The sequence below is a fragment of the Bos indicus x Bos taurus genome, chromosome 24, assembly GCF_003369695.1.
Source record: "Bos indicus x Bos taurus breed Angus x Brahman F1 hybrid chromosome 24, Bos_hybrid_MaternalHap_v2.0, whole genome shotgun sequence".
Lineage (NCBI taxonomy): Eukaryota > Metazoa > Chordata > Mammalia > Artiodactyla > Bovidae > Bos > Bos indicus x Bos taurus.
Window position 1 is genome coordinate 666,047 of NC_040099.1, and position 14,590 is coordinate 680,636.

The 14,590-nt window shown below is 44.8% G+C and overlaps 1 protein-coding gene across 4 annotated transcripts in view; it reads right to left on the minus strand.

The window, feature by feature from the left end:
• The window catches only part of ADNP2 (ADNP homeobox 2), a 32,618-nt gene extending 24,118 nt beyond the window's left edge, over positions 1 to 8,500 (minus strand). The window contains exon 1 of one of the 4 annotated variants that reach the window (XM_027525656.1): positions 8,397 to 8,500. Coding sequence is in view for 2 of the 4 variants with exons in the window: in XM_027525655.1 (XP_027381456.1) it covers positions 7,506 to 7,507 (2 nt within the window). In the remaining 2 variants the exon portion in view is untranslated. Of the gene's footprint in view, positions 1 to 3,924; positions 4,059 to 4,095; positions 4,789 to 7,505; positions 8,007 to 8,396 lie in introns of those variants that run through there. The other 3 variants (XM_027525655.1, XM_027525654.1, XM_027525657.1) reach the window with 3 other exon arrangements.
• Positions 8,501 to 14,590: the final 6,090 nt, after the last annotated feature.

Genomic DNA, 14,590 nt, shown 5'->3' on the forward strand with positions numbered 1-14,590 from the left:
CAGATTATAACCTGCGGCCCTGAAGTTTCCAAAGATAATGTCACCGTATCGCCCATCCCACATGCTTTCCTCACAACATGTCAGTGACACTCCTCCCAAGCAGGAGAGGCATCTACGCTCCCACTCCTTGAACCTGGAAAGAACTCGGCAGCTCCCTCGACCAATAAAGCATGGCTATGTGAATGCCCAGGCTAGACCACAAAACGCCACACACTTCCTTGCCCTGAGGGTACCATTACTCTTGGACTCTAGACTCCTTATTGCAAGAAGCTCAACTAGCCCACATGGAAAGGCTCCACATCAACCACTGAACATGAGAGTGAAGATGCTCTTACAGCCTGCAGCTGTCCACTCACCCCAAGTCTTTTGAGTTTTCTCAGGTGAGGCCCCAGACATTGCAGAACATAAACGAGCCATCTCCCCTTGCTCCCACCTGAAGAATTACTGAATTTTTATATAAAATGTTTCACTCCACGAAGTTTTAGGGTGGTTGGGTATTCAGAAACAGTTATCAAAATATAACCCACTAGAACATAAACTCAAGTTCATGATAACAAAAATAATTAAATTTAAAGTTTAGTCAAGAACAGCGTATTTGATATCATTTCCAAGCACCTCCCCACAAAATACTCATTAATAACCAAGGGGAAAACAGTAATTCACAGAAGTCTGGAAGACATCCAATTAAGAGACAAAATTCCCTGTAAACTTCAGAAGTATCCAGATGATACAAGAGCACCATTCATAATAGCCAAACTGTGGAAACAATCCAAGTGTCCATCAAATGGTGAACACATGAGCAAAACATGACATATTCATACCACAAAACACTACAATAAATATAACTAGGCACTGACGCACACAACAGCAAGAATCAGTATCTCAAAAACATGATGCTAAGTCAAAGAACACAGATGCAAAGTCCTCATATTGTCTGACTCCATTTATATGAAACGCCCAGGAGAAATCTACAGATATAGAAGGTAGATTAGTGGTCAGCTGTGGGTAACCGCACATGGATAGGTTTTTGGGGAAAGTGCTGGAAATGTTCTAATACTAGATTGTGTTGTTGGTTGCACAATTCTATAAATTTACTAAAAATCAACTAATTATACTTCTTAAAGACATGGGAACACCAGACTACTTTACCTGTCTGCTGAGAAGTCTGTATGCAGGACAAGAAGCAACAGTTAGAACTGGACATGGAAAAATGTACTGGTTCTTGGGAAAGGAGCACAACAAGGCCGTGTATCATCACCCTGCTTATATAACTTACATGCAGAGTTGTTGTTGTTCAGTCCCTAAGTCATGTCTGACTCTTTGCGACCCCACTGTCTGCAGCACACCAGGATTCCCTGTCTTTCACTATCTCACAGAGTTTACTCAAACTCATGTCCACTGAGTCAGTGATGCCATCCAACCATCTCATCCTCTGTCATCCCCTTCTCCTCTTGCCCTCAATCTCAATCAAACAACCCAGCATCAGGGTTGTTTCCAATGAGTCGGCTCTTCAAAGGAGGAGGCCAAAGTATTTGAGCTTCAGCTTTCAGCAGCAATCCTTCCAACGAACAGAGTACATCATGGGAAATGCCAGGCTGGATGACTCACAAGCCGGAATCCAGATTGCAGGGAGAAATATCATAACTTCAGATATGCAGATGATACCACTCTAATGACAGAAAGGGAAGAGCAACTAAAGAGCCTCTTGTTGAGAGTGAAAGCGGAAAAGTGAAAAAGCTGGCTTAAAACTCAATGTTCAAAAAACTAAGACCATGGCATCTGGTCCCATCACTTCATGGTAAATAGATGGGGGAAAAGTGGAAATAGCTGCAGATTTTATTTTCTTGGGCTCCAAAATCACCGTGGACAGTGACTGCAGCCACGAAATTAAGACACTTGCTCCTTGGAAGGAAAGCTATGACAAACCTAGACAGCACATTAAAAAGCAGAGACATCACTTGACGACAAAGGTCCATAGTCAAAGATATGGTTTTTCCAGTAGTCATGTATGGATACGAGACTTGGGCCAGAAAAACAGCTGAGCACCGAAGAACTGATGCTTTTCAACTACAGGAAAAGACTGTTGAGAATCCCTTCGACAGCAAGGACATCAAACCAGTCAATCTTGAAGGAAATCAACACCGAATTGGAAGGACTGATGTTGAAGCTGAAACTCCAATACTTTGGCCACCTGATGTGAAGAGCTGACTCACTGGAAAAGACCCTGATGCTGGGAAAGACTGAAGGCAGGAGGAGAAAGACATGACAGAGGCTGAGATGGTGGGATGGCATCACTGACTCAATGGACATGAGTTTGAGCAAACTCTGGGACATAGTGTAGGACAGGGAAGCCTGGTGTGCTGCAGACCATGAGGTCGAAAAGAGTTGGCCACTACTTAGTAAATGAACAATAACAATACTTAGACAAAGAAGGTGCAAGGAAAAACTAAGAAACTGTTTCAGATTGTGAGAGACTAAAGAAAATTAAATACAATGTGTAATTCTAACTAGATTCTTTACTATAAATAATGTTTCTGGAACAACTGGCAAAACTTCAATGTGGGCTGAGAATCAGATGCTAACAATGCATTGATTTTCTGATTTTGATGGTTGTGGGTATGTAGAATGGATTTTGATGGTTCCGGGTATGTAGAATGTCCTTATTGTAGGAAATGGACAATACTGGAGTCATCTGGCATCTTTTCTGGCAACCTAGCTTCAAATGATTCAGGGGAAGTTCTTTGTACACCGGCAACTTTCTATAAATCTGAAACTATTTCAAAAAAGGTTTTAATGCACAAACTATAAAAACTACAAACAAAATCAGTTAAATTTGAGTTAAAGAAATGTCAGGTAAAATAATGCCAATTTTCAAATTATCAAAACAATAATTTAAAGACTGATAATATCCACTGGTAGTGGCATCACCGACTCGATGGACATGAGTTTGAGCAAGCTCCGGGAGTTGGCGATGGACAGGGAAGCTTGGTGTGCTACAGTCCACCGGGGTACAAAATGTCAGACATGACTGAGCGACTGAACTGAACTGAAATGAACTGACTGGTAGTGAGGTTAAGTAGAAAAACATTAATTTCTCCATGTTTACACATCGACTGGCAGTATCTCCCAAGATTTTTAAACAATTTCTCTGAGTTGGAAATTCCACTTCTAAACCCTTTACAACTCCTCCTCCCTCAAGGATAAGCTTGGAACCCCTTCTAAGAACTCCCAGAATGGCCAGTTTATACTTATTTCATTGCACTCACCTCACTACGTTGTAATTATTTCCTTATATACCTATTTTCCCTTTTGAACTAAACATCTTCAGGGCAGGAATCATGTTTCTCTGAACATCTGGGCCTATCACAGAGGTTCAAAATGGACAGGCTGTAGAGGATTATTGAGTTGGAGTTCAAGACATTCTAAGTAAATAAATCAGCATCAAAAAATCACTGAGGTAAAGGAGTATCTGAATGTATTTGGCAAAAGGTAAGTAAAACTGAAAATATGGACTGGAATAAAACGAGACATGAAAGGGGCATTAGAGCTAACAGTGGAAAGAATTTTTTCCCGGGTAATAAGAAAATATGAAGTATCGAGAAGCCAATTTGGAATGGGTAAATTTTTCAGACAAGTTACCTATGTAAAAATTATATTTCAGGTTCAGTAAAAAGCGAGTTTGAAGGATCATTTAGTATTTTAGAACCAGAAGATACAAAAAATCATAGCAAGTCAAGTTTTAAAATAATAAAAATCATTAACAATAAAATGCACAAAACTGGGTTCTAGGCTTCAAAAGCATAATTTAAAAGGCAAGTTGTTAAGAACCTTGTGGGAGCATTCTTAAAAATTAAGCACAGCGTCACTTTCAAGCCCAGACTGGCTTCTCTGGCCAGAGCAGCCTCAACAGAAACTTCCCTTCACCTTTTCCACTCACTCCACCAGATGTGCTGGTCTGTCCTCCTTAGAGTTCCTGGAGCACTTCTTTCCCAAAAGCTGGCTGATAAATAGGACTGCCCAAGGTTAAGACCATCATCCACCTATATCTAAAACAAAGAAGCTAAATGTATTGCTTGCAAAGAAATCTGGCCTTACATAGCAAGTGCTGATCTTATCACAGTTGAGAAACAGTAGTACAGGGATTGGCCACATTTCACAGGATGGTTCCCAAGCTGCTCCTGACAGGCCAACTCTCAGGAGGAAGGCGCTGAAGAGGCTTCCAGTGATCAGGCAAGTTTTAAAGGGCTCTGCAGGTACTTGTTCAAGGCTTGGGAGAAGGGCCAAAGTCTTCGTGAACCTGCAGAATAGGAGCTTTTTATTCTCAACTGTACACGCTCCCATTCCCTCATCATTGTTACTGTGGTTCCCTCCCTCAAAACAAGTACACAGGTCCATTCTTAATTTAAAGAAAAAGTTTCCTGTTTATAGCATTTACTGTTTTAGGGAAACCAAGTAAACATAATAAAATAAAAGACAGGTAAATCACAGAAGTTCTGTCAAGATCCTTGGTCTACTGTTGCTAATCACTTTGGGGGGAAAAGCTGACTTTTACCATATTTTATCCATTCTCTAAGAGATGCAAGATTCTACACAAAAGGCTGAGTAGATTAATTAATTAACTGGAAAAGAAGTTGCTTAATGCTTCCATATCTATAGATCCTTTACTGATGCTATTCTCTATATATTCTTAGTACTCAATTAAATCTGTATTTTCACCATTAGGAAACAGCAGGCTAATGCAGCTGTACTATCTACCACGTTTAGTTTACAGTAAATTATTCTTTTCTTTTGTATTTTACTATTATTTTCAGCTGTGTTCAGTGCTTGCTGCTGCACACATGCTTTCTCTAGTTGCAAGGAGCGGGGTTTCTCTTGTTGCAGAGCACGGGCTCTAGGTGCACAGGCTTCAGTAGCTGCAGCATGCAGCTGCACCATGCAGGTTCAGCAGCTGTGGCTCATGGGCATATTAGCCGCACAGCAGCTTCTGGAATCTTCCTGGATCAGGGATCGAACCTGTGTTCCCTGCACTGGGAGGCAGATTCTTATCTACTCTATCATCAGGAAAGTCCCACAGTAAATTACCTTTAATTTCACAGTGTGTGGTAGACATGAATTTACCAAAAATCGCATTAAAGTGCAAAAGAAAATCGGAGAAGGCAATTGCACCCCACTCCAGTACTCTTGCCTGGAAAATCCCATGGATGGTGGAGCCTGGTAGGCTGCAGTCCATGGGGTCACTAAAAGTTGGACATGACTGAGCGACTTCACTTTCACTTTTCACTTTCATGCATTGGAGAAGGAAATGGCAACCCACTCCAGTGTTCTTGCCTGGAGAATCCCAGGGACGGGGGAGCCTGGTGGGCTGCCGTCTATGGGGTCGCACAGAGTAGGACACGACTGAAGTGACTTAGCAGCAGCAGCAAAAGAAAATACTATTTTCCAAAGAGGCACTTAAAGGGTTTTTGTTGCTTTTTAGTATCACGATCATATAAGAATACCCCATTATCAAAAAATACACTGTAAAAAAATGTCATTCTGGTAATAAACAGTAATTTTTTAAGTCATAGAACTTTCTTGTAAGTTCCTGTGAAATCTAAGTTCTGTAATGATTTCACTTGCAAAACAATCCAGAACAATGATCTCACAAGCAAGACTCTGGAGCTACACTGCCTGAGTTCAAGTAAACTCCACAGTTAACTCCTAGTTGTGTGATCTTTAGCAAGTTACTTAATCCAAGGGCCTGTTTTTTCTGTACAACAGGGACTGCACAACCGACTCTGAGAAGTAGTTTTGAGGAAGAAAATTCATTTAATGTAAGAAAAGCACTTAGAACATAAGACTGTGAGTTTGCTATTATCTAACTCCAAAAACTTAAAATGCAACATCCAAAACACTAGGATCATGGCATCCAGTGGAAGCAGTCATAGATTTTATTTTCTTCAGCTCCAAAATCACTGTTGACAGTGACTGCAGCCATGAAATTAAAAGACGCTTGCTCCTTGGAAGGAAACCTATGACAAACCTAGACAGTATTAAAAAGTAAAGACATCACTTTGCCGACAAAGGTCTGTATAGTCAAAGCTACTGTTTTTCCAGTAGTCATGTACAGATGTGAGAGCTGGACCATAAAGAAAGCTGAGCACCAAAAAATTGATGCTTTTGAATTGTGGTGCTGGAGAAGAGAGTCCCTTGGACTGAGAGATCAAACCGGTCCATCCTAAAGGAAATCAACCCTGAATATGCACCAGAAGGACTGATGCTGAAGCTCCAATACTTTGGCCACCTGATGTTAAGAGCTGACTCACTGGATAAAACACTGATGCTACAGAAAGACTGAATGCAAAAGAAGAGGGTGACAGAGAATGAGATGGTTATAGATAGCATCACTGACTCAATGGACTGAATCTGAGCAATCTCTTGGAGACAGTGGAGGACAGAGGAGACTGGAATCCTGCAGTCCTGGTGCTGGGGTGGGGGCGCGGTGTTGGCAGAGTCAGACATGACTTAATGACTGAACAACAAGCTCCAAAAAATATAAATGAAATGCTGAAACTACTCAAATACAGGGTTTAGTTGTTTCTTTTTAAGTAACTTTAAAAACACATGATATCTATACATGAAAGCAAGAATCAAAGGTCTGGGTTCAAACACAGAAGATCCCTTCTCAGACAGGCTCCTTCAGCAAGTCCTCATGATTCAATGACCTCCTTGTAACACACTGCCAACAGGTCTGTGATAACCGGTGTGGCAGCCACAGCAGAATATTGGGGTGTGACCACTCAAAGTGACTACGACCATAAATTCACCAGGAACATATTGCAAACTTGGATCAAATTAAAAAGGTGTCCCAGATATCTTCAGATAGATAGATATCTTCCCTGGTAGCTCACATGGTAAAGAATCTGGGTTCCATCCCCGGGTCAGGAAGATACCCGAGAGAAGGGAATGGCTACCCACTGCAGTATTCTTGCCTGGAGAATTCCATGGACAGAGGAGCCTGGCGGGCTAGAGTCCATGGCGTTACAGAGTCGGACACGACTTTCACTCACTCATTACGGGAGAGTAAGGCAGAGTGGTTACAAGAATTCTGTGTGTGTGTGTGTGAGTTGCTCAGTCGTGTCTGCCTCTTTGCAACCCCACGGACTACAGCCCACCAGGCTTCTCTGTCCATGGAATTCCTCAGGCAATACGGGAGTAAGTTGCCATTTCCTTCCCCATCCTCTTCCGACACCAATCTTCAATTCCTAACCTAAAACCAGCTCTCACATCCTTACCACTGCTCAGTCAGACGAGTGAGCCTATCTCCTCCCAACTCCAGTCCCCCTCCAGACTAGCATCTGTACCCTTAGGACACACAGATCGGTCACTTCCATGTCTAAATACCACTGTCTCAACAAACTCCCAATTACAACTAGAATATCAAAGTTCGTTCATAACATGGCTACATCCCCAATAACAAGTTACACGTATTTGTAAACATGTATGTCTAAACAAGTTACACATACATTACTTGACTTCCAACCAAAGCCGAACACGCGCTTTCCTCAACTCGCACTTTTTACGTGGTCCTCTCCTCCAGAGCGCTCCTCCCGACTCCCGGTCCCACGTGCGTGCTGAGCCCTGTGGGGCTGGCTGGTGCCCTCAAGCACTTGCCCATTTGCATCATAAATCACCACACGCAAGAGTCCTCCAAGTCTCAAGAGGCTGCCATTACCCCATTCCATTCAATTATAAAGTTTTAAGAGCATTCCGGCAAGCCTCCCATTCAAATTCAAAGAAAATACTTAAAACATTTAATTATTTAGCTACTGTTCAGTTAAAACTGGCGGCTACTATTTTCGACCTTCCCAAGCCAAGAGTCAGGAGAAATTCTGCGCGCTCTACGTAAGCGCGGTGAGCGGCGGCATGTGAAAAGTTCAACTGTAATGTCAACATCTGCACGTCATCAGTATTCACACCGAGAACTCCAGGGTGAAGGAATTGGGGCTCCTCTCAGCTGTGCGCTCAAGAAAAAACCCGCCACAACGCAGGCAGCCGAGCCCGCCTCTGCTCTGCCCGGCCCGCGTCCGCGCTCGCTCCGGGCGGCCCTCCGGCTCCCAGCCCGCCCCCTTCCCCGGCCCTCCCCGGCCGCCGCCCTGTCCCCGCGTTCCCCTCGCCCTGATGCCGTCCCCCGCCCCGCCTCCCGGGCCCCATCCCCGCCCCCCTCGACCCCGGCCCACGTGACGCGGAGGGACGACGGGCGCCCTTCGGGCCACGAGCCCCGCGCTGGCAGAACGTCGCGGGATTCGGGAGGCGGCCACGGGCCGCCGGGTGTGGGCGGGGTGGGGCGGGGCCGCCGCCGGGACTTCGCAGGCCGGGCCAGGGGCGTCGCCGCGGGCAGGGCCGGGGTTACCTACCGCTGGGCGCCCGCAGCGCCGCCGCGTCCCTCGCACGTCTGGCCGCGCCCGCTGGGGCCCCGCGCCCGCCCGCCTCCGCCCCGCGCGGCGGGACCCCCGCTCGGCGCGCGCCACCCCGCGCGACCCCGTCCCCTCCTCCCAGCTCGGCCAGAAAGAGAAAATGGCGCTCGATTGGCCTCCGGAAGTGACGCGCACCCTCATTTGCATGCCGATGCAGTCAACCAATGGGAGAAGAGCATGCATGGGACCCCCTACTGGGCACTGACCCACAGGCCCCTTTGGGCCCCTGCCTTAAGCTGAACTGGAGGCTCAGCAGTGGGAATGGGGTTTTGTGTTGAAGCCCCCTCCCCTGACCCCACTCTTGCCACAGTGAACTGGCCTGCTAGCTTTTCACATCTACAAACTCTCGTGAGAGTTTGAGGTGATGGCGTCACTAGAGGGGGCGGGGCCTGTGCGTCGTTCGTCACGTGACCAATCACGTGGGTTCCCTAGAGCTTTGGCTTCATTTGCATGAGGTGGGGTGGAGCTAGAGGCAGTAGCAGGAATTGGTGGCCCCGCCCACATCTCAGAGCCAATGGGAAACCAGCTGTGAGGGGAATCCTGCCCTATCATTGGAGGATAGAACTTGAACTATCAGAACTTTGACAAGGATGCTCTTGATATATCTTGGTGAACTGACTGGATAGGGTCTCCTGACTTCGTAATTATATCCTGAGAAAATTAATTTCACACTTTTTCTTGAGAATTCGGATTTTTAAGTTAGAGCTACTACGTGCTGTGTAGGAAAAAAGTTAATTGTATACATTTATAAAAATTCTTAAATGGCTTAAAAGTTCACTTTTGCCCAGCTTTGTAAAAAAAAATGTGAAGGGATAATATATTTCTCAAAATGAATGTACCATAGCGTGAATGGAGCTTTCAAAATGCCTATGGGTCTTCAACTGTTGAGTAAAGTGCCCAAGGGGTAAGAATAGAACCGCATTGCCCTCAGGGAACTTGCAGTTTAAGGGGAGGCCTGCTGTGTAGACAAACAACTATTTTAATTTATCCCTCCTCAGTGACTACTCCAGCCTTTTTCTCCCTTCTTTGAAGATGCCGAGCCATTACTTGCCCCTCCTCGACTTACTTTTCAGCACAAGACCATGTCTACTTCTTCCAGAACACCAAGACCATCAGAAATGGTCTCCGTCTATCTCCTCCGGCCCCACGTGCACACCTTTTCCTCAGCACCATCCTGATCAGAGTATGTGTGGGTTCACGCTCAGGACCAGTCCCTTCATTCCTGGGCCTTGTTTGCCCTGCCCGGCACCTCATTGCCCAACCATTCAGTTCAGTTCGGTTCAGTCGCTCAGCCGTGTCCGACTCTTGGCGACCCCATTAACCGCAGCACGCAAGCCCTCCCTGTCCATCACCAGCTCCCGGAGCCTATTCAAACTCATATCCATTGAGTCAGTGATGCCATCCAACCTTCTCATCCTCTGTCGTCCCCTTTTCCTCCCACCTTCAATCTTTCCCAAGATCAGGGTCTTTTGAAATGAGTCAGTTCTTCGAATCAGGTGACCAAAGTATTGGAGTTTAAGCTTCAACAGTCCTTCCAATGAGTATTCAGGACTGATTCCATCCTTTAGGATGGACTGGTTGGATCTCCTTGCAGTCCAAAGGACTCTCAAGTGTCTTCTCCAACACTACAGTTCAAAAGCATCAATTCTTCAGTGCTCAGCATTCTTTATAGTCCAACTCTCACATCCATGCATGACTACTGGAAAAACCATAGCCTTGACTAGACGGACCTTTGTTGGCATTCCTCTCCCCTAATTTCAGCTTCTCTCTTTCTATGGGTAACTTCTGCTCAGTTTAACCCAATGACTAAAAACATAAGAGGCACTGGAGTAAATGTATGAATTAATTTTAAAATGTTCCTGAATGCTGGGTTGATATTACTCAACCACAATTTGTTTTTTTCTCTACAAGAATCCAAGCCATAATTGAAGGAGAATTTACTCTTTATTTATGAATTATGATTTAACTTGATAATAAATCACAGCAGTAAATGGGTATATGTCCCTATACATCTTTCTTGAAGAAATGGGTGGGATGAAAAGTTACAGCCTTCTGGTTACCCTTGACCCAGACCACGCAGCTCCAGTGGGAGCATAGTATCACATTTCTCCAAATGTCTTGCTTCCACTCCTCATCGTGTGCTCTCTTGCGCCACCCTCACCTGCATCTAAGAGTGGGAAATTACAGGTATCCCTTGACCACCAGGGCTTCCCTGGTGGTTCAGCTGGTAAAGAATCTGCCTGCAATGTGGGAGACCTGGGTTCAATCCCTGGGCTGGGAAGATCCTCTGGAGAAGGGAAAGGCTATCCACTCCAGTATTCTGGTCTGGAGAATTCCATGGACTGTATATTCCATGGGGTCACAAAGAGTCAGACTTGACTGAGTGACTTTACTTAGCCACTAGTGACCTCCTAACTGTTAAAGCCAAGAACAGATTTTAGTCCTCATCTTCCCTTTCCTGAAGCCCTTCCCTCACAACATGACCTCTAATCTTCTCCACCCTAGCTGATTAGTCCTCACACCTTTACTAGCTTCCCCTTCTCAGCACATCCTTGAACATTTGCCCCATAATTCCTCCCATTTTCGTCCACGTTCATCACCACGTCCTGTGTGCCAGGCATTATTCCAGGTACTGGAACCCCCATCCCTTTCAGTCATCACTCTCCATCCTCTCCCTTGTTAATCTCAACGGCAGATTCAAACTTCATTATTTTGATTCCAGTGTATCCACCTCTGTCCTGAGTTCTGGCTGCCAACGGGGCAGCTCCACCTGGGGGTCCCACCCACACCACACAGTCCAAGTGCTCAAGGCCGAGCGATCACCCCTCCTCTACAGTCCCTCCAACAGTAAGCAATGTGCTTACCTGGCCTTCATTTTTCCCATCTCCAGTTCTCTAACTTTACGTCCTGATGCTCCTCTCCTGTAGCCCTCCTACCACGTGTGCCTCTCCTGGTGGGAACACCTGCACAGGTCAGGTCAGCTCAGGCAACTCTGGGAAGCCTTCCAGTCAGCCATCCTAGAGATCTAGCCAAAGCAAGTCTGACCCTGTTGCTTCCCTTCTTCCCTTCAGCCATTCCGACAGTTGCTCAGCTTAAACACAAGCTCTCCAGTGCTGACCATCCCCAGCCCATCTCCCGCTCGCACAAACACTGCACAGTATTTGTTCATGGGATTCCTTCCTTTTCCACAACCTGAACTGATTTCTGTTCCATTGCCATTCAAGGCTGAGTTCTGCTGACTTCTCTCCCAAGAGCTCCCTGACCACCAGCACCGCACACGTACCTGTGGCAAGATGTGATGGGTTCCTCTTGATATTCACAGAACACTGCACTAACTGTGTGATCCTCATTTGCTAATGTATCTGTCTCTCTCAAGGAGTGCTGTACCAACAGGGGCCATGTCTCCTGGTCATCACTGTATCCCTGATGCCTAGTTTACTTTAATACAATTTGTAATAATATTTTGATAAACATAATGAATCTTTAATAAATGCTGAAAGAATTCATTTTTCTCCCAACACCTTATAAAAACTTTTGAACATACTGAAAAGTTGAAATAAATGTACAGTGAACACCATTACCTAGATCTTACAATTAACAATTTTGCTGTATTTGCTATATCACCCAGCTATCCAGCTATTCATCTTTTTCATTCAGTTTTTTATTGAAGCATAGTTGATTTACAATGTTTGTAAAGCAAAGTTGATTTACAATTTACAATGTTACAAAATTTACAAGGAATCGCTGCTTTACAGCAAAGTGTTAAACACATATAGACATTCTTTTTTATGTACTTTTCCATTATGGTTTATCTAGGGTATTGAATATAGTTCTCTGTGCTATACAGTAGGACCTTGTTGTTTATTCATCCTATATGTAATAGTTTATATCTGCTACTTCCAAACCCCCAGTCCCTCCCTCCCACCCCCCACCCCCTGGACAGACACAATTCTGTTCTCTATCTGCGAGGTTGTTTCTGTTTTGTAGATAAGTTCATTTGTGCCGTATTTTAGATTCCACATATACGTGATAACACATGGTATTTGTCTCTTTCTGACTTACTTCATTTTATATAACCTCTAGTTGTATCCATGTTGCTGCAAATGGCATTATTTCGTTCTTTTTTATGGCTAAGTAGTTTTCCATTTCATATACGTACCACATTTTCTTTATCCATTCATCAGTCGATGGACATTTATGTTGTTTCCATACTATTCATTTACACACTATTGTGAATCAACTTTTCATCTCTTGTACCATCTTTTTTTTTATGCACTCGAAATTGCAGATATTGGTCTACTGTGTCCCTAAACACTTCAGCATGCATGGATATGTTACAAATGACATTTAAAACTACAATCAACAGCTTTTATGTTGAAAGGACTGTCCCTCTCCATGACAGAGGAATGAGCAATATGACCCAGAGGGACTCAGTCATCAAATCATTCAAAATCAGAAGTTAGACCTGAGGGCATATATGCTGGACATGTCGCAGCACAAGCAAGTTTGTTCTGCTTCTTCTCAACCTACTTGGTTTCAGTACAATTACCAGATGCTTTGCTTTTAGCTGTTCAGATCAGATCAGATCAGATCAGTTGCTCAGTCGTGTCCAACTCTGCGACCCCATGAATCGCAGCACGACAGGCCTCCCTGTCCATCACCAACTCCCGGAGTTCACCCAGACTCACGTCCATCGAGTCAGTGATGCCATCCAGCCATCTCATCCTCTGTCGTCCCCTTCTCCTCCTGCCCCCAATCCCTCCCAGCATCAGAGTTTTTTCCAATGAGTCAACTTCAGTTGGGTCTAAATAGCCTGTGCTGGACTTTTTCTACACTCTCATTTGGTTCCTTCTATAATTAGCATCAGCTTTTGTAAAAATAATTGACCACCACAAAAAAAGCAATCTGGGTGACTACATAGCCCCAGAGCCTGACATATCAGCCCACAGGGGGAGCTCTTTGGGAGGGTACTGCCTTGAGGGTCCCAGCTTCCAGATAAAAGTGACGCATCATATATGTGTGTGTGTGTGTGTGTGTGTGTGTGTGTGTGTTTTCCTCTGGGCAGACTCAGCCCCACATCAGGGGACACATCTTTGCAAGCAGAGTGGTCTGGATTTCCAAGTCACATAGGCAACTGTACCTGGCAACACACAAACAGACAACCGTACATATGCCCATCTAAATAAAATACATCTCTAAGGTTCATCCAAATCCACTGACATTTCTATGGAAAGATATTCTTTGTGAACACCTTAGATGTGATCTTGCCTTTCTCACCTTTGTTTTACATTTATTTGTGTCTGCTACACACCAAGGAGTGGAGGAGGCAATGGCACCCCACTCCAGTGCTCTTGCCTGGAAAATCCCATGGACAGAGGAGCCTGGTGGGCTGCAGTCCATGGGTCGCTAAGAGTCAGACATGACTGAGCGACTTCACTTTCACTTTTCACTTTCATGCATTGGAGAAGGAAAGGGCAACCCACTCCAGTGTTCTTGCCTGGAGAATCCCAGGGACGGGGGAGCCTGGTGGGCTGCCGTCCATGGGGTCGCACAGAGTCAGACACGACTGAAGCGACTTAGCAGACACCAAGAAGACAGCAATGAGCAGAAAACAGAAGAAATTCAATCCCTGCTTTCATAGAGCTTAGAGAACCGTGAGGGAGATCATCATTAGTGAAATAAGAACACAGTGAAAGTTTAATTATAACCTGAGCAAACACTCCTGAAGAAGGTAGACTCTCCAAGCATCCACATCCCAGAGACCTGATCTGGAGGCGCATTCTTGACAGAGTGGCAACCTGAAGTCAGAAGGACAAGTCGGCATGAGTGGGTCAAGGCAGCAAGTGGTCGTGAGGGGAGACGACTGCAGGCAGTGGGAACAGCCTTGCGAAGTCCTTCCCTTTACTGTACTTCCAGTCTGTCCTCCAACCATTTCTTTCTGCTTCTCAGGTTCCCCAGAATTATGTCTCACAAGCTGTTTTAATCAAATTAATCCTGCCTTAATGGAGAAATAGCAAAACATTGGGAATTTCTGATCGTCCAGTGGTATTTTTAAGTTTTTTATTAGAAGAGAGATATAAGTATTTTTAGGGGAAAAAAGTCATCATCTAAAAATTGGTTTACACATACTTATT